Source organism: Lithobates pipiens, unplaced genomic scaffold (assembly GCF_037356315.1).
Source record: "Lithobates pipiens isolate NorthernLeopardFrog02 unplaced genomic scaffold, aLitPip1_a1.2 Scaffold_22, whole genome shotgun sequence".
In the NCBI taxonomy this organism is placed as follows: Eukaryota; Metazoa; Chordata; class Amphibia; order Anura; family Ranidae; genus Lithobates; species Lithobates pipiens.
In genome coordinates, this window is record NW_027507784.1 from 296,744,556 (window position 1) to 296,764,841 (window position 20,286).

Genomic DNA, 20,286 nt, shown 5'->3' on the forward strand with positions numbered 1-20,286 from the left:
ATGTGCAATTAGCACTAGATTACAGGAAACTTCTTTTAAACTTCTGACGAATTGGTATAACACGCCAGTTAAATTGCATAAGTGGTTCCCTGATGTTCCAGACCTATGTTGGCGTTGTAATCAAGCTAAGGGCACTTTACAACATATATGGTGGGAGTGTGACCTAATCAGACCATTTTGGGGCCAAGTGATTAGTATTATACAACAAATAACTGATACACAGATCCCCCTTGATGCTAAATGTTGTCTACTACATATTACTGACCTTTCTATGAGTAAATATAAAAAATCGCTGATTAGATTTCTTCTAACTGCCGCCAAGACAGTGATACCGAGATATTGGAGGAACACTATGACTCCCTCAATTATGGAATGGCTGGGGGAGATAGGATATTTGCATAAAATGGAAGAAATTAGGGCTATAGCCCATGAAAGCATGGGCAAGTATATAGTTATATGGCGACCTTGGGTAGTGTTTAGCAATTCCTCTGTAAACGCCTTTCTGATACAAACATGAGGTGGAGGGGGCGCTGTGTGTTCGGGCTAGCAATGCCCGCTTGATTATTTAGGGACAATTGTATTGTCTTTTTTTTTTTTTTTGTGTTTTTGTTGTTGTTTTTTTTTTTTTATATCTATTAGTCACATTTGGCCTTTGTATGATAGGCAATAGGGTGTATTTAGAGTGGTATAAAGTTATAAGGCAGATACGCTGGGACAGGCTTTTACAACCCATTGATATATATGTTTAGATCCTATTGACGCTTTGGGAATGGTAGGGTACCTACCCTTTTACTAATGGGCCTTTCCATTTTTTTTTTTTTTTTTTTTTTTTTTTTTTGGAGGGGCTTATTAGTCTAACAGGGATCTTCTGTCAATCTGTTTATATGCAAACAAGAGGACTAAAAGTATGAGTTTGAGTCTGTAACGCTATTGTTACCCTATGGTACACACAGGCAATTGTATTTGCGCTTGTTATGTATTGCTATATTTGTATTGTAACTGGCTATTTCGTTAATAAAATCTAATTGTAAAAAAAAAAAAAAAAAAAAAAGTAGTGAAACTGGGTGACTTGGTAGGAGGTAAAGCGACCGGGGTATGATGTTCATTTGTAAGATAATACCTCTACCAAACTACATGAAGATTTGTTTTTACCATCGTTTTAAGTCTTTCTGTATTGATTTAAATAACAGAACAAATCTTAATACCACTATATGTGTAAGGTCTGCTGGCATATGGGTTCCCAAGTAACTAATGGTTTTAGGATGCCATTTAAAATGGAACCTAGGATTTGATCATATTCATCAGGACAGGGTCTCTGAAAGAGAAACATTTAGAGCCTCCAATTTCCTTAGGTTTATTTTTGCACTTGACATTCAGCAAAATTCTTTCTTTGAGGTGTTTTGGAAGGGTAATTATAAAGGTTTGTTATGTAGAACGAGTCTCCCACATGTGTGATAATTTTGTGGTTGGTGCTGCCAATCGCTGGGCCTAGATAGATAGATATACCTTTTAGGAACATTTTTGTATTGATAATGGAGAGGGCAGGTAAAAGGGGATAGGAAGAGACTTGAGCACATAAACAGTAATTTAGGAGAGGAATGTGGAACAAAAAGCAGATGTTGTGGAAACAAACAGTATGGGCCTTAGATATGGGCATTTGTTAAAATGCGTCAGTAATGCCTGTAGTACAGTGTTGCTTTAAGGTGGTTATAAAGGCTCAAGGTTTTGTACCTTCGTTCATTCTCGACGGAATGCCTAAGAGCAGTGCAGTGCTTTACCATTGAATTGTCTTGCAATTACCTGCCAAATGTTGCAGGCAAGATTAAAGATATGCATATGCACCATGAATATTATGTTTGTTCTAAATCGTTTCTGCTTGTGTTAAAGTGGTTGTAAACCCTTACAAACCACTTTGACCTACAGGTAAGCCTAGATTAAGGCTTACCTGTAGGTCCAAGAAATATCTCCTAAACCTATACGGTTTAGGAGATATTTACCTGAAGACAGCCACCGCTGTCTACGGCGCTTGCGCCGTAAACAGCAGCGAGCAGGCGCACTGGGTAAGCCGCAGATCGCGGCGAAATGCCGAGAGTTTTCGGCTCCCGTGCGCCGGAGCAGCGAGGCCCACCAAGAAGATGGACGCTCGGAACTACAGGGGACAGTGGTGACTTCGCTGGCTCCTGTGTCAGGTAGGTGACACATAATGGACTACTATGCGATGCATAGTAGTCCATTATGCTTTACCTTTGCAGGGAATCAAAGAGGAAGTAAACTCATCAGGGTTTACTTCCTCTTTAAGAACAGGCATTGGCTTTGTAAAGCATTTGCAGATCTTCGATAACCCAAAGACAATGCCTGTTTTTTATACCCATGTGAACGAAGCCTAAGGGTCGGTCCTTGGTGCCTAATACTTACTTTCTATCATAGTAACTGTAAGTAAGAAACTTCGAGACCTTACAAGTGGAAGGGTTTTCTTACCAGATAGTGTGAAAGGAAGAAGAGAAGTATGAAAAAACACTTGCATAGTAAGATCAAAAAGGGGAAAAAAAACACCAGTGTAACTTTGATTTATTCGCTCTTGAAAATGACACAATCCTGAACCCAAAGTGTAAGCCCATGTCACACTAGTAATCCTGTCACTGGTGAGAATTCACGGGACAGGGTTGCTAGAAAATGCAGGCAAGACGCATATCTTCTCTGAAATGATGAATTTCTTTTTTGCTGCGAGTTGCAGCAAGAGAAAGCCAACTCGCACATCCAGCTGGCATATGATCTACATAAGCAGGTAAGTGTTTTTACCTCCCTTCTGTGTCCTCCAAAGCGATCCTGCCTTTGACACTTTCTCCTGGGCAACAGGATTGCCAATGTGACATGTCCCTTAGTGTCCATAGAAGTGGACATTTGGAGTAACAACCTTATGTCGATGAACTGAAATTCCAGAACTATCTGTACCTTTTATTTGTCCACATATCACATTGGTTGTGTCCTCCTTTCAGAGATCACAAATCAAATCATTTTGTCTCTTACCCCCTCAGCCTGATTTCTTCTTGCCGAAAGCCAAGAAGCCGAGGAGCAGACACCTTCGGAAACCCTTAGTTGTCCAGGTAAGATTCTCTAGTCGATCTGTACTTTCTTCCTCTTAGGCCTCATGCACCCTGGGGCTCTTATAAATGGTTTTCCCCTGCAGGAGAAAAGTAGCTTCAAAAATGCACCTAAGCCCCATTTTTTGCAAACGCGCTTTGGCGTGTCAAGTGCTTGGGCATTTATTCATCTGATTGGCTTGAATATTCATTTATTCTGGCCATTGAAATGAATCCATGCTCAAGCACTATACGCGCCTAGAGCTTAGATGTGTTTACTCGCTTCAGGTGTATTTTCTGCCAACACGCTCTTACCTTAATGCACAATTGATGTGGTTTTTTTGTTTATTTTTGTTTTCTGCCTCTAAACTCCTGTTATCTTCTACGTGTTCGTGATAGGCTATCACGAATGGGCATCTGGAGGCAGAAAAAAAAACCTAAACAAGCATTTTTGAGCTCAAGTGTGCATGGGGCCTTATATATCCTAAACCTGAGGAACGTTTATTCTTCTTGTTAATGACAAGAGAAAAAAAGAGTTATCGCTCTGTCCGGTTTTTAAAGACTGACCCGTTTAATGCCTGTGTCGACTCGTTTTTTCATGGGCATATGTAGTATGCTTTTGATATTGGTTTGAGACTTTTCTGGGATCATTCAAGATTCACTGTGGGTGCATTTGACTTGCATACTGACACTGACTCTATAGCTGATTTATAGGCAGTTATAAATAAAATAAATGTAGTTGTGCCTTTTTTTTTAAATAGTTTTTATTTCGCTCTTTAGTAAAGCACATGGTACATTCAACAGAAAAGTAGCCTACATGACAGATGGATTAAAAACATTCACCTATCTTTAACAATGAGAACTTTGGAAAATTTATTTTTATTGAAGAATTTTTCAACATATACAATCCACCATGGCATGAAATATAAAAACATTTCAGATGGTATATAAGTAGCTACGGTTGTCCTGAGGTGATGTACATCAGAAAAGCTTGTATTACTATAGCCCTGTGGGTTATAACTAGTGATGGCCGAACGGTTCGCCCGGCGGTCGTTTCGCGGCGAATTTCCGACTTTCGCCGTCCGCGGGTTCGAACGCCTTTTTCCGTCGTTCGCCCCGGCGGACTTACGTGTTTAATGTATACAAGAACTTTAACCTTTCGTGACACGTTTATCATGTGTTACAGGACAACCAATTGAGACATGACAGCTCATGGACACTTGGACATTCCCCCTAACCTATAAATACACCCGATCCGGTGGCCATTTTACATTCTTTCTTCTGTCACTGTAGGGAAAGGATCCTGTGTGGAGTAGGGACAGAGAAAACGCTAGCTATTTGGTACACAAAAGTTCTTTTCAGGACTGGTATAGGTGTTAGGTCAGCAGCCTGAGTTTCTTTTGTCAGTTTAGATAAAGGGACAGAGCGCTGTATGCTGCTATTTTAGGGACAGCTCAGCCAGATTAGTCTTTCTTCATCATCATCATCATCATCATCATTAGCTGTTACTATCAGGTCCACAAAAGAGCTGTTCCAGCTAATCGTTCCAGCCTACTCTTTTTTGCCAATTTGTATAGGGACAGGCAGGAAGCAGTGTGTCAGGCAGTGAGGATAATTTTAAAGACTTGCTGTTACTATTAGTTCCACAAAGGTTCTTTTCAGGACTGGTATCAGTGGTACGGTAATAGGCTTGTACACGTATAATATTCTTTCTTCCAAATATAGAAAGAATATTATACTTGACTGCTGCCCTTCTGCTGCAGTCTGCTAATCATTCACAACTCACTTGTTCCACAAAGCTCTTTATCAGGACTGGTAACTTGGTCTGTCTAGGGTGCTACGGTACATAGGCTTGGGTGCGGTACAGTCTGCTGTTCTGTAAGGACCGCTATCGGTCCACAATAGATAGGGTTGCCGTGCACTACTGCTGACCGCTGCCCTATACTGCAGCAGTCCTTCAGCGGTATAGGGACTGACGCACAGTCTGCTAAACACTAATACACAACCTGCTTGGTCCACAAAAGTTCTTATAAGGACTGGTAACTTGGTATAGGGTGCTACGGTACATAGGCCTGAGTGCGTTACAGTCTGCTGTTCTGTAAGGACCGCTATCGGTCCACAATACATAGGGTTGACGTGCACTACTGCTGACCGCTGCCCTATACTGCAGCAGTCCTTCAGCGGTATAGGGACTGACGCACAGTCTGCTAAACACTAACACACAACCTGCTTGGTCCACAAAAGTTCTTATAAGGACTGGTAACTTGGTATAGGGTGCTACGGTACATAGGCCTGAGTGCAGTACAGTCTGCTGTTCTGTAAGGACTGCTATCGGTCCACAATACATAGGGTTGCCGTGCACTACTGCTGACCGCTGCCCTATACTGCAGCAGTCCTTCAGCGGTATAGGGACTGACGCACAGTCTGCTAAACACTAATACACAACCTGCTTGGTCCACAAAAGTTCTTATAAGGACTGGTAACTTGGTATAGGGTGCTACGGTACATAGGCCTGAGTGCAGTACAGTCTGCTGTTCTGTAAGGACCGCTATCGGTCCACAATACATAGGGTTGCCGTGCACTACTGCTGACCGCTGCCCTATACTGCAGCAGTCCTTCATTGGTATAGGGACTGACGTACAGTCTGCTAATCACTAACACACAACCTGCTTGGTCCACAAAAGTTCTTATAAGGACTGGTAACTTGGTATAGGGTGCTACGGTACATAGGCCTGAGTGCGTTACAGTCTGCTGTTCTGTAAGGACCGCTATCGGTCCACAATACATAGGGTTGCCGTGCACTACTGCTGACCGCTGCCCTATACTGCAGCAGTCCTTCAGCGGTATAGGGACTGACGCACAGTCTGCTAAACACTAACACACAACCTGCTTGGTCCACAAAAGTTTTTATAAGGACTGGTAACTTGGTATAGGGTGCTACGGTACATAGGCCTGAGTGCAGTACAGTCTGCTGTTCTGTAAGGACCGCTATCGGTCCACAATACATAGGGTTGCCGTGCACTACTGCTGACCGCTGCCCTATACTGCAGCAGTCCTTCATTGGTATAGGGACTGACGTACAGTCTGCTAATCACTAACACACAACCTGCTTGGTCCACAAAAGTTCTTATAAGGACTGGTAACTTGGTATAGGGTGCTACGGTACATAGGCCTGAGTGCGTTACAGTCTGCTGTTCTGTAAGGACCGCTATCGGTCCACAATACATAGGGTTGCCGTGCACTACTGCTGACCGCTGCCCTATACTGCAGCAGTCCTTCATTGGTATAGGGACTGACGTACAGTCTGCTAATCACTAACACACAACCTGCTTGGTCCACAAAAGTTCTTATAAGGACTGGTAACTTGGTATAGGGTGCTACGGTACATAGGCCTGAGTGCGTTACAGTCTGCTGTTCTGTAAGGACCGCTATCGGTCCACAATACATAGGGTTGCCGTGCACTACTGCTGACCGCTGCCCTATACTGCAGCAGTCCTTCAGCGGTATAGGGACTGACGCACAGTCTGCTAAACACTAACACACAACCTGCTTGGTCCACAAAAGTTTTTATAAGGACTGGTAACTTGGTATAGGGTGCTACGGTACATAGGCCTGAGTGCAGTACAGTCTGCTGTTCTGTAAGGACCGCTATCGGTCCACAATACATAGGGTTGCCGTGCACTACTGCTGACCGCTGCCCTATACTGCAGCAGTCCTTCATTGGTATAGGGACTGACGTACAGTCTGCTAATCACTAACACACAACCTGCTTGGTCCACAAAAGTTCTTATAAGGACTGGTAACTTGGTATAGGGTGCTACGGTACATAGGCCTGAGTGCGTTACAGTCTGCTGTTCTGTAAGGACCGCTATCGGTCCACAATACATAGGGTTGCCGTGCACTACTGCTGACCGCTGCCCTATACTGCAGCAGTCCTTCATTGGTATAGGGACTGACGTACAGTCTGCTAATCACTAACACACAACCTGCTTGGTCCACAAAAGTTCTTATAAGGACTGGTAACTTGGTATAGGGTGCTACGGTACATAGGCCTGAGTGCGTTACAGTCTGCTGTTCTGTAAGGACCGCTATCGGTCCACAATACATAGGGTTGCCGTGCACTACTGCTGACCGCTGCCCTATACTGCAGCAGTCCTTCATTGGTATAGGGACTGACGTACAGTCTGCTAATCACTAACACACAACCTGCTTGGTCCACAAAAGTTCTTATAAGGACTGGTAACTTGGTATAGGGTGCTACGGTACATAGGCCTGAGTGCGTTACAGTCTGCTGTTCTGTAAGGACCGCTATCGGTCCACAATACATAGGGTTGCCGTGCACTACTGCTGACCGCTGCCCTATACTGCAGCAGTCCTTCAGCGGTATAGGGACTGACGCACAGTCTGCTAAACACTAACACACAACCTGCTTGGTCCACAAAAGTTCTTATAAGGACTGGTAACTTGGTATAGGGTGCTACGGTACATAGGCCTGAGTGCAGTACAGTCTGCTGTTCTGTAAGGACCGCTATCGGTCCACAATACATAGGGTTGCCGTGCACTACTGCTGACCGCTGCCCTATACTGCAGCAGTCCTTCATTGGTATAGGGACTGACGTACAGTCTGCTAATCACTAACACACAACCTGCTTGGTCCACAAAAGTTCTTATAAGGACTGGTAACTTGGTATAGGGTGCTACGGTACATAGGCCTGAGTGCAGTACAGTCTGCTGTTCTGTAAGGACCGCTATCGGTCCACAATACATAGGGTTGCCGTGCACTACTGCTGACCGCTGCCCTATACTGCAGCAGTCCTTCATTGGTATAGGGACTGACGTACAGTCTGCTAATCACTAACACACAACCTGCTTGGTCCACAAAAGTTTTTATAAGGACTGGTAACTTGGTATAGGGTGCTACGGTACATAGGCCTGAGTGCAGTACAGTCTGCTGTTCTGTAAGGACCGCTATCGGTCCACAATACATAGGGTTGCCGTGCACTACTGCTGACCGCTGCCCTATACTGCAGCAGTCCTTCATTGGTATAGGGACTGACGTACAGTCTGCTAATCACTAACACACAACCTGCTTGGTCCACAAAAGTTCTTATAAGGACTGGTAACTTGGTATAGGGTGCTACGGTACATAGGCCTGAGTGCAGTACAGTCTGCTGTTCTGTAAGGACCGCTATCGGTCCACAATACATAGGGTTGCCGTGCACTACTGCTGACCGCTGCCCTATACTGCAGCAGTCCTTCATTGGTATAGGGACTGACGTACAGTCTGCTAATCACTAACACACAACCTGCTTGGTCCACAAAAGTTTTTATAAGGACTGGTAACTTGGTATAGGGTGCTACGGTACATAGGCCTGAGTGCAGTACAGTCTGCTGTTCTGTAAGGACCGCTATCGGTCCACAATACATAGGGTTGACGTGCACTACTGCTGACCGCTGCCCTATACTGCAGCAGTCCTTCAGCGGTATAGGGACTAAGAGTTTTGTCACAGGGTGATTTAAAAAATGACAGGCAGAGGAAGAGGCAGGCCCTTCCGCAGGGGTGGTAGGGGTAGGGCAGGAGCAACAGCCTTGAGCCAAAGTGGGAAGTTGCAGAAGGTGCGTTCAATTACTTTAAAGGACGCACCAGACTTGGTTGAGTGGCTCACTCAGCCTTATTCTTCTGCACCCTCCTCATCCTCTCGATCTGCACCCTCTTCTTCACTCTCTGCTATGTGCACCCCCAAAGACACTACCACCAACAACACCACCACCACCACATACCTTCCGCTTGAGTGCAAATGGGGGCCTTCATGCTCCAGTGTTTTAATAGGGACCCCCGTATAAAAAGCATGAGGGTCAAGGACCAGTACTGGGTGGCAACGTACTTAGATCCCCGGTACAAACACAAAATGGCGGAAATGTTACCGCCGTCGCAGAGGGCTGTCAGAATGCAGCACTTCCAGGCCTTGCTTCGAGAAATGCTGCATTCTGCTTTTGCGTGCGCTGGCAGAGGAGCAATTCCCACTCCCAGAGAAGGATTTGCGGGTACCAATCCAACAGCGCCTGCAAGAAGAGGCCGGTTTGAAGATGTGTTGGTGACTTCGGATATGAGGTCATTCTTTCAGCCGACCCATCGACAGGTGTCATCCGGATCCAGCATCAGGGAACGCCTAGACCGTCAGGTGTCCGACTACATTGGGTTAACGGCCGATGTGGACGCTCTGAGGAGTGATGAACCCCTAGACTACTGGGTGGGCAGGCTTGACCTCTGGCCAGAGCTTGCCCAATTTGCAATCGAACTGTTGGCTTGCCCCTCATCCAGTGTCCTGTCCGAAAGGACGTTCAGCGCAGCAGGGGGGATTGTGACCGATAAGCGTACTCGCCTAGCTCACGACAGTGTTAACTACCTCACATTTCTAAAAATGAATGAGGCATGGATCTCGGAGGAATTCAACACATGTGATCAGTAGACCATGTATATGTCTATAAACAATTTTTGGAATCAAGCACACAGACCTTCTTAATTCATTTGGCTCACTTCCCTGACCCAAAAAAGCACACCGTACTATATGCCCCTACCCTCCTCTTTGAAGAGGTTGAGCGGTGTCATATTTCTACTGGGGCTGCTTATTATGAGGGGTTCCCACCATCCCTGTGCTGTGCTGACTTCCTCCTGGGTGTTCTTATTATGAGGGGCTCCCACCATCCCTGTGCTGTGCTGACTTCCTCCTGGGGGTTCTTATTATGAGGGGCTCCCACCATCCCTGTGCTGTGCTGACTTCCTCCTGGGGGTTCTTATTATGAGGGGATCACACCATCCCTGTGCTGTGCTGACTTCCTCCTGGGGCTGCTTACGGTGCTGCTGTCAGCGCTGTATGTCACGGAGCTGCTGTCAGCGCTGTATGTCACGGAGCTGCTGTCAGCGCTGTATGTCACGGAGCTGCTGTCAGCGCTGTATGTCACGGAGCTGCTGTCAGCGCTGTATGTCACGGAGCTGCTGTCAGCGCTGTATGTCACGGAGCTGCTGTCAGCGCTGTATGTCACGGAGCTGCTGTCAGCGCTGTATGTCACGGAGCTGCTGTCAGCGCTGTATGTCACGGTGCTGCTGTCAGCGCTGTATGTCACGGAGCTGCTGTCAGCGCTGTATGTCACGGAGCTGCTGTCAGTGCTGTATGTCACGGAGCTGCTGTCAGCGCTGTATGTCACGGAGCTGCTGTCAGCGCTGTATGTCACGGAGCTGCTGTCAGCGCTGTATGTCACGGTGCTGCTGTCAGCGCTGTATGTCACGGAGCTGCTGTCAGCGCTGTATGTCACGGAGCTGCTGTCAGTGCTGTATGTCACGGAGCTGCTGTCAGCGCTGTATGTCACGGAGCTGCTGTCAGCGCTGTATGTCACGGAGCTGCTGTCAGCGCTGTATGTCACGGAGCTGCTGTCAGCGCTGTATGTCACGGTGCTGCTGTCAGCGCTGTATGTCACGGAGCTGCTGTCAGCGCTGTATGTCACGGAGCTGCTGTCAGCGCTGTATGTCACGGAGCTGCTGTCAGCGCTGTATGTCACGGAGCTGCTGTCAGCGCTGTATGTCACGGAGCTGCTGTCAGCGCTGTATGTCACGGTGCTGATGTCAGTGCTCTGTATTACGGTGCTGCTGTCAGTGCTCTGTATCTCCTGCACCCTCTTGTTTGCCTACCCTGGTCCCTGACCTTCCCTCTCCTCCATTGCCTTCATTAGCTCCATAGTCCTGAATTGTCAGAACAATTTCCCAAATAAAAAAAAAATGCTTGTAGTTATCGATCCCAAATTCACCTCATACATGTATTATGCTATTGTCCAGGTGGTGGGACTACGTGCTACCCCCTAATAATTACCCCGTGGCCGCAAATTCGACCTAAAGGTTTGCGAAATTCGCCTCCCATTGAAGTCAATGGAGCCCGCGGCGAACGGTCGTTTTCGCGAACGTTTGTGTCCGTTCGCGTTTCGCGTTCGCGAAACGTCCCGTCGGAAGTTCGTCCATCACTAGTTATAACAAATGAATAAAGAAATCGGTATATATAAAAAAATATGTAACTTGTATAATACAGTATCATAGGATATCTGGTAAGTACAGTGTACAGTTTTTTTTTTGGTATGTGATCTAGTTATATTAAACTGACAAACGTGCTTCAAACGTGGAAGTAGCTGGTTATTATAATAAGAGCAGCATAGAACAAATATAAATTAAAAACAAAAGAATCATAAAAGAGAACAAACATTCCAGGTAGTAACTATACTATTTAACAGAGTGTTAGTGGGTGTATAAGATATGTTATCTTGAGACTCAGGAACTTTGGGAAATTTAAGAACAGAGTCATCTTATCTATCTCTTAGAATATAAAAAAAAATTAAAAAATCTGAACACATGAAAGTCAGCAGTGCAAACAGAATCCCCGGGAAGCAATATTTCTGCAGTTGTGCATTTATTAAAAATAAAACCTTTAAGGCCCATTCTTGCGTGTGCACTGGTTGTCATTGGTTGAAATAGAAGTCGTTTACATCTTCATGTTCTATTCTCTATTTTTTTTTTGATACGTCAACATGTATTATCAAGACTATTGATGACAATGGCAGCGCATGAAGACGAGTTTTTTTAATATATAATCTGTGTTTCTACATTTGACTTGATATCTGCCAATTGTAATCTCCTGAACAGTGACATTTAGACTTGGAGAGGGAAGGTCCATACTCCTGAGCCAGTCGGGCTCTACTGTAGTGCACATGTACGATAATGAACACACGCTGACTGGATAAGACGGCAGAGTTGGCAAAGAATTTAACACATCAGTGTATGGCTCAACTATCCAGTTGCAGACTGGGAATTGAGTGGTGACTGAGCTACTCCTTAAAACTGCCCATACATAAGCAAGTGGTTGAATGGAAAAAAAACAAAACTTGATTCCCCTATCCACACATTTGAGGTGAATGGGAGAATCCTCCCCACTGTGTCTTGTTGTTCTGACGGCAGGGAAGTCTCCCCACTGTCCGAATAGAAAGACACAGCACTGATCAGTGTATTCTGATGGCGGGAAAATTTAGAGCTGTGAAAATCTGACAGGGACATTGAACAGAATGTTGGAACTTGTTTAACCACAGAAAGCTCCAGCTAGTTCAACCACGGTGCTCAATGTGGATCGAAAATTTGTCCGATCCTTGCTGATCCAGCCAAATTTCGATCCATGTGTGGCTGGCTTAAAGTGGTTGTAAACCCTTACAACACACTTTGACCTACAGGTAAGCCTAGATTAAGGCTTACCTGTAGGTCCAAGAAATATCTCCTAAACCTACACGGTTTAGGAGATATTTGCCAAAAGACAGGCATCGCTGTCTACGGCGCATGCGCCGTACTGAGCGCAGCACCGTCAACGGCGAATATGACGCTCGTGGCGGCTCCCGTGCGCATGCGCGGGAGCGACATCATCGCGGCTTCGCACGGCGAGACCAACCGAGAAGATGGATGCGCCGGACTACAGGGGTGACATTGCTGGCTCCTGTGTCAGGTAAGTGACACATAATGGACTACTATGCGATGCATAGTAGTCCATTATGCTTTACCTTTGCAGGGAACGAAAGAGAAAGTAAACCCATTAGGGTTTACTTCCTCTTTAACCTTATCAGAAATGGTGAAATCACTAATCTGGCTTAGATGTCCAAATGTCTTCTCATTCAGTATTAACCGTGCTCACACAGCTTCCAGTGCCTCCTCCTAGGCAGCAGCTATTTCCTATCGGCAATGGTAATTCAATGCAATTTATTCAGATGACAGCAGTGTCCTTCCACCTCTTGCAGGATAGTCTTGACTTCACAAGTACGGATAGAAACGTGATGTAGGACAGTCTACCAAAATAAGGTTGACAAGTTGGTATTTGATCCTCTTCCAGCAGTCATTTTATGTTCAAGGATCCTTTGTCCTCCAGCCACATGAGATCAAAAATCCCACATTTTAGGATTACCATGCTAAGAGAGTTGGAGGCAGCGAAAAGTGTAACAAGTTTGATAAAATGTGAAGATATGAGAAAACCTATTTGAGCAATAAAAACAAAATAAAAGTGATCCGTATAAAAACATCCTCAGGAATTTTTTGTATAATATATATTTTTTTAAACTTATTGGATGTGTTCTGGCTGATCATGTGACACTCGAATGAGTCCTTTTTCTCTTTGGTCCTCCCCTGATGGTGAAAGCTACTGGATCATGCATAATGCGGTACAGATAAGAGTACATCAGTTCATCTCTGCATCACTGCACTTGTTCAGTACAGGGGGCTGTTCTCAGGAGGCTGACTCATTACACTACACTCAGTCTTTCCTTAGTCTTCGTGGTTAAGTGATGCTGGGCGTCATTCAATCCAGAAGAATGAGGACATCTTGTGGAGCAAAAAAAAAGTCTTGCTTGGTACATCTCCAGCTTGGGCTTAAGTATTGGGGGACATTAGGGAAAAATAATATGTATCTCATAGTTGGCTTTTAAAGTTTAAATCTTGCCTTTTTAAATAATGCAAGGTATTTGAGCAGCACAATTAAACTGTTAGTGAAATATGCACTATTTAGTTTTAATAAAAATATTTAAAAAATACTTTATGTTCTGCAGTCACAAGTGCTGGGGCACTGCATCCACAATCTCAGGGCTGTGGGCAGGTAATAAGGATCAGGACCATGATGCTACACACTGAAAGTAGTCCAGTCCCATGCTGCTTTTTGGTATCGGGCCTGCAGGTAGCATGCCCATACCTCATGGGCAGCCTAACGCCCAACTGAAGGGTGCGCACATGGCAACTCCACTGCTGGTAGCGAGACAGCAGCTTAGTGTTGTAAGCCTGCAATAAAAAGTGCTGTTGCTGGCAGGATCTTCAGGTAAGATACTTGGCAAGAGACTGAAAAAAGTGATTTGCTCATGAAAACTGTATACAGTGTATATATATATATATATATATATATATATATATATATATATATATATATATATATATATATATATATATATATATATAATGTGTGTGTGTGTGTATGTATGCGTATGTATATATATATATTGGGAGACCAGCCTCAGTGTGTCTCTCTTAGCACAGACTTCCTTTAACAGGGTCTATGTTAGTAGTGGGGTCAGCTCCGGGTATGTCTTTTGCTATCACACCAACCTTCAGACAAGAACACGGCTGTTCTGATCTTAACTGACTAACACCTAATTTCAGTATGTTGTTATGGTAACTGCTATATTCTGGTCAAGCCACTAAATTATCCCATGAGTTCTTCAGGTGTCACATTGAAAGATCAGTCTTTCTGAAGCTCTCTGCAGATGTTAACCACTGGACATTAATTCAGACCTTTTCTTCCGCAGAGGACTCTCCTCCCACGGCCATCTGGCAGCAACTTGCCACACGTCTGCTCCTTCTCTATTCTCTCAAACTCAACAGTAGCAGGTAAGTTAAAATGGTGACTAATACTTATCCTGGCAGAAAAATAGAATTCATTCCAGTTACTAAAATTTAATATGGCAACCCGAAGCTAAACTACGAAATCCAAAACTGCTTGAAAAACACTCCATGAATGCAAGTTGGGGGAGCTGGCTCCAAAATGGGGTTAACACGTTTTCTAAAAGGGGCAAAAATAGTATAGTGGTTGATCTTACTGCCACACCATGAGAATTTAGTAATAAATGCACAAAGAAGAAAATTTAGATTACAGCAATTTTGGGTTTGTTCACACCAGACATGGCTGCACAGCATAGTCACAGAACACTTGGTGGGAACAAGCCCTTAAAGTGTAAGTATAGTTGCAAACTACCCTGCCTTTCCTAATGACAGCAAGCAGTTTAAAGGTATACCTTTTGATGCAGGCACCTTGCTTTGTTTGCATAGGCCTATGCCAGTATTTAAAGAGCTCATCATTGACATACTACATTGTGTTTATCTCGCGTTTTGTACAGCCAGGCTTACACAAGACATTGGTAATGATAGCAGTTTTTGGCACATGCACCAGTCAGGGACACTGCACCCAGGACATGCTCACTGTTAGTCACATAGGTCTGAAGACTACACACACTAAAGTATATTGGGGTAGAGAACTGGAAAAACTGTAGCAGACTGAAGAAGACCAAGAACCTGTCTCTTTACATCAAATGTATAAATGCATTGTGCGTAAGTGCGTGTGTGCTCTGCCATATGACATAAAGAATATTTACCTTCTGGTTTGGTCCAGGAAAGTAATATATAATTTCTCCCCACAGGAAGAGGTTCCTTTCGGCCAATCCATTCCACCCTTAGTAAAGCTGTCTCCCAGCCAATTGTGCCCAAAGGGTTAACGGCCTCAACTAGCAACACCAATTCCCTAGCTAGTAAGTATTTTGGATGATGGTAAATCTCAAGAATTCTGCGTACAGATGCAGCCAAGATACAGTATTCACTGTTATATTATTATTTCCCAAATTGTGGTTGGCGACATTCCCATATCAGTAATGTTATTGTATTACCTGAGATACAAATGTTCACAGTTTGGAGTGGGGTTTTTCCAGGATGCAGATGCCATCTTGAACTTTTGAATTCATTTAATTTTCTTTTGAAATTGAGCATATGGAGCAAAAATGTTCTCTTCTTTGTTTGATCCCTATACATGCCAGGTGTTGCCATGTACTGCTGGTTGGTTTGCACATTCAATATTGGTAAATTGTGCTGTAGCTCATAGTGAGATAGTACAGGATTAATTATGTTACAGATTGTTAAGCCTTGTAATATAAATACAATGTACCTTTTGTCTTCTTAGGTGCTATTGACTTGGCGGCTAAAAGTGCTGGTATTATCCCAGGTCCTTCGTTACCAGTTCTCGAAACTGATGGCTTAGTGGGAATCGGCCCCTTGCCTGCAGACGGGTTGACTGGCACAGAGCCCAATGTAGAAGGTACAAGCAGTGACCCTGTATCGGCAGTGACTGTGTGTCCTGAGGTGAGCAATAACCCTTTAGTATTTAAACACTTAATTTCCAGCTGTAAAAACACCAACATTTTTTCTGCACTTTATATGACGGAATTGGCAGCTTGCATTATTTTTTTTTTTTCTTAGGTTCCTTTCATTGCTCTTACTACACCCCCAGTGCAAGAGTCAGCCCAGCCATTTCAGGTATTGTTTCTCAATGGTTTTGTACTGCAGAACTGTCATTGAACGTGACTCTTGCTATCTCTTTTCATATCTAGTCCAACAGTACCCACACATTTGGGGTTGTTGTAAGCTCTTAAGTGCATCTTCTGTCCTATCGTAGCTGTCTAGTATTCTCTGTATAGCAAATGTACGAATATATACTTTATTTTCACAGATTTTATGCACAATAGTTTTCAAAAATAAATAAAAATACCAGAGATTCACACTATTGCGAACTGAATTGCTGTGCCGATCACATGCGATGTCTGTGCAATGCAAATTTAGCCATAAAGTTTGTGTGGCTGAACTCCCATTGGATTTGCACGAAAAAGGTGCAGAAACTTTTTTTTTTTTTTTTCCCCCGCACTGGAATCTGAGCGCATGGCTGTTCACACCCATGTGATCCGATTTCCTTTCCAAATTCACAGTTCACACTGTGATCTGCAAACCGACCTGGGGGTGTCATTAAGTTTGTTGTGACGCCCGCAGCAGTTTGCAGAGGGCAGTTTGCAGTGTGACCTGTCTGTGAGGGGATTGTGATGCGGGAACCTGCACTGGAATTGCACTGACTCCCGCATCGCAATAGTGTGAACCCAGGCTATAGTTAATCTGTCTTGAGCTCTTAAATGCAAATTGAAAGCACTGAAATGCAACCATAGCACAGATAGAGGGATGATAGAGCAGTTTTGCCAAAGCTTGCAAATTTGAGAGCTTAGGAGATCCAGGATCGCACCATGAATGATTTGGACAAAACTAAAAGGTATATGCAGGCACCTTACAGTGCAGTGCTTAATTTTGACTGTTTATTTTTCTTTGTTCTTATCAAAATCTGAGACAAGTTTACATTAAAGGATAAGTTGACCTTTGTAAAAAATAAATAAATAAAGATGAAAGAAATAACACATCTACCGAGCAAGAATAGAGATATGAGATAAAGGGTGGTTTAACAGTTATACAAACTATAACTAAGAAAACAAAAGTGAAAAATTCCTTGTGCATCAAGGGTATATTCCCCTGTGCTCAACTTGTTGCCTGGGGGCTGAACACATCCCTTTGTTGCTTACTGTGTGGTTCTCTGGGCCCCTGCAGACAGCCGTCTGTGTTTCCTCTGTTGCCCTTCCATGTGCACCTTACTGCAAAGGCTAGTTATGGATTGGGGCGGTTGCCACTTGCTTGCACAGCTTGTTAGCTGGATTTGGTGCAGGAACACGCTGGATGCTTTCAGCTGTCATTGTGCTCTTGCTGGGCATCCGAGGTGTCCCATACCTATAAGGAGGAGTGGGCTAACTCCAGGCAAACCTACCCTTAAAAAAAGAGTTCACCTTATTAAAAATATTAAATGTACATCTTTTTGCAGGTAAAAAAATTTCTATTTCATTTTTTTTTTTTTTACTAGAAGCCTGCAAAGCATTGCACCCGTGACACAATCAGCAGATCATGGGGCAATGCTGGACTCCTGCAGACTCTGTGTAGGCTGTCTGCTCGGACCTTGTATGGGCAGGCAGTTACACAATGGCAGGAAGAAACCACAAACTACCTAGAGTGCTCAACAGAGCCCTGGTAGTTCATTGAGGCCTACAAGCTGACAGCCCCAATGGCTGTCGGTACTTGTAGTTCTCCCATTCACAGAATTCTGTGAATAAATAGCATGGCTGGGTGGTTGGAATCCTGCATGGCTGCATTTAAAATGTTACAGCGATTTTGGGGAGAAGATCCCTGTCTGTCTGTCACTAGAGGCTGTGGGTTGGGGGAGACTGCAGCAGTGGGAACATGTAACATTTAACATGTTTCACCTTAAATACAGGTGGAATATGTAACATGTTTCCAAAGGTGAACTTATCCTTTAGGCCTCATTCGAGTCTGCCAGCTCAGCGGGAGATCTCTGTTTATCTCTGCGGGGAGGGGCTTGTGGAGCGCTGCAGCTTGCTATGGAGAGATCGGCCAAAAATGGACAGCATGTCCGTTTTCATCAGATCTCACCCGTTCAAATCCCCCAGGGATGGAAGCGAATGTATGGCCATCAGTCTGATTTTAGCGGATCGGATGTCAGTGGACATGGTCACCGCTGACATGCGTCGCTCCATAGAATTACATGGAGCGCCCGTTCAGGTCCTCTGAAAAAACTGACAGACGGACCTGGACGGTCCATCCATGTAAAAGGGGTCTTAAACTCAAGAGTTCCAGTTACATTGTAACATTTTTCATAGGTGTTACACTTTTCTATGCGATACAAGTTTCAAAGCATACAAAACTGATAGTGTACAAAATGAACTAAAAGAACTGTTAAAAACTTCATTTATGATCTGACTTCTCTTTCAGCCATCAACCATCTTGTCCATACCTCACATTTCCCAGAGTCCACTAGAAAATGGCCCTGCAGAACCATCCAGTTGCACGCCCAGTAGCTCCTGCCTGTCTCCTCCAAATGTCTCCTCTTTGCTGGATATCTCCCTGCCTGGCCCTCCTGATGATGTCCTCTCACATGGCGAACCTGCAACACACATTAGCGATTCCATCATTGAAATAGCCATAAGCTCTGGACAGTATGGTGAGTTCATAGGTCTGCAATAATTGTACACAAATAGTGTTCTTAGGGTATAGCAAAGCTGCTGTATAAAAATGCAAGAGTGCTTTTAATAGGCCTTTGCAGCAAACCTAAAATAAAACATTATAGGGGTAGTTGTAAATTCATAAGTTTGATTGCTTGCAAAACACAACCTATGTCTATGGCTAGTGTTATCTCCATACCTGTACAGCTGATTAGTTGATATTAAAGGGAACCTGTACTTTGCTCATGCATCTTTGTGTGTCCCCTCCAATGCGGAGATACACAGCTCCCTCACACTCCTCATTCTTCTGTTCTTCCAGGTGAGTACATTTATATACATACACACCAATCAGCCATAACTTTGACTACCCGCCTATTATTTCTTTGGTCCTACCTTTGCCACCAAAACAGCCCTTACCCATCAAGGCATGAACGCCACTAGACCTATTGGATCAGACTTTTTTTTTTCAGCACCAGCCACACATGCTCAATTAGATTGAGATATGGAGAATTTGGAGGCCTAGTCAATACTTAAAACTCTTTGTTATGTTACTCAAGCCATTCTTGAGCCATTTTTGTAGTATAACAGGGTGCGTTATCCTGCTGAAAAAGGCCACTGCCATTAGGGAATGCCGTTTCCATGAAAGGGTTTACTTGGTCAGCAGCCATTGTTTAAGTAGGTGGTACGTGTAAAAGTAACATCCACATGAATGGCATAACCCAAGGTTTCCCAGTACAGTGTTGCCCAAAGGGTCACACTACTTTTGCTTGATTTTTCCTGTAGTGCATCCTGGTGCCATCTCTTCCCCAGCTAAGTGACACACATGCACACTGCCATCTACATGATGTAAAAGAAAATGTGATTCACCAGGCAAGTCCACCTTCTTCCATTATTCCTTGGTGCAGCTCTGATGCTCACATGTCCATTGCAGGTGCTTTTGGCTGTGGACACGGGTGAGAACCGGCACCGTCACTGGTATGCCACTAAGCAGCCCCATACACAACAAACTGCAGTGCCCTTTCAGCACATCAACTAACAACATGATTACTTGCTACCTCATATATGCCACCGACATTGAGGTGCCATAGTATTGCGATAATCAGTTTTATTCACTTAAAGTGGGGTACCCCCTAAAAAAATTTAAAGTCAGCAGCTACAAATACTGCAGTTGCTGACTTTTAATAATCGGACACTTACCTGTCCCAGGGTCCAGCGATGCGGGGGGAACAAAGCACCCCCTCATTCTCCGCTCGCGGCGCCTTCATTCGTACTGTGGGCACCCGGCTGTGGCTTCACAGCCGGGCACCCACTGCGCATGCGCGAGCGGCGCAGGGCGCCGTGATACGCTGCACAGTCACCTGGGACAGGGGACTGTGCGGCGCGAGGGGAAGTGATGTCACCAGCCCGGGCAAGGAAGAAGGCAGACTATGAGGGACCCCCTAGCAACAGGTATTTAGAGGTGAGTAAAAAATTTTTTTCCAATTATAGATTTTTTTTT

General features: G+C 44.4%; 1 protein-coding gene across 2 annotated transcripts in view; it reads left to right on the forward strand.

Annotated features, from left to right (window-relative positions):
• The window catches only part of CRAMP1 (cramped chromatin regulator 1), a 92,548-nt gene that overhangs the window by 65,082 nt on the left and 7,180 nt on the right, over window positions 1-20,286 (forward strand). For both annotated transcript variants that reach the window (XM_077449179.1, XM_077449178.1), the window contains exons 13-18: window positions 3,036-3,104; window positions 14,448-14,529; window positions 15,336-15,443; window positions 15,869-16,047; window positions 16,165-16,221; window positions 18,559-18,787. In XM_077449179.1, the coding sequence (XP_077305305.1) occupies window positions 3,036-3,104; window positions 14,448-14,529; window positions 15,336-15,443; window positions 15,869-16,047; window positions 16,165-16,221; window positions 18,559-18,787 (724 nt within the window). The remainder of the gene's footprint in view (window positions 1-3,035; window positions 3,105-14,447; window positions 14,530-15,335; window positions 15,444-15,868; window positions 16,048-16,164; window positions 16,222-18,558; window positions 18,788-20,286) is intronic.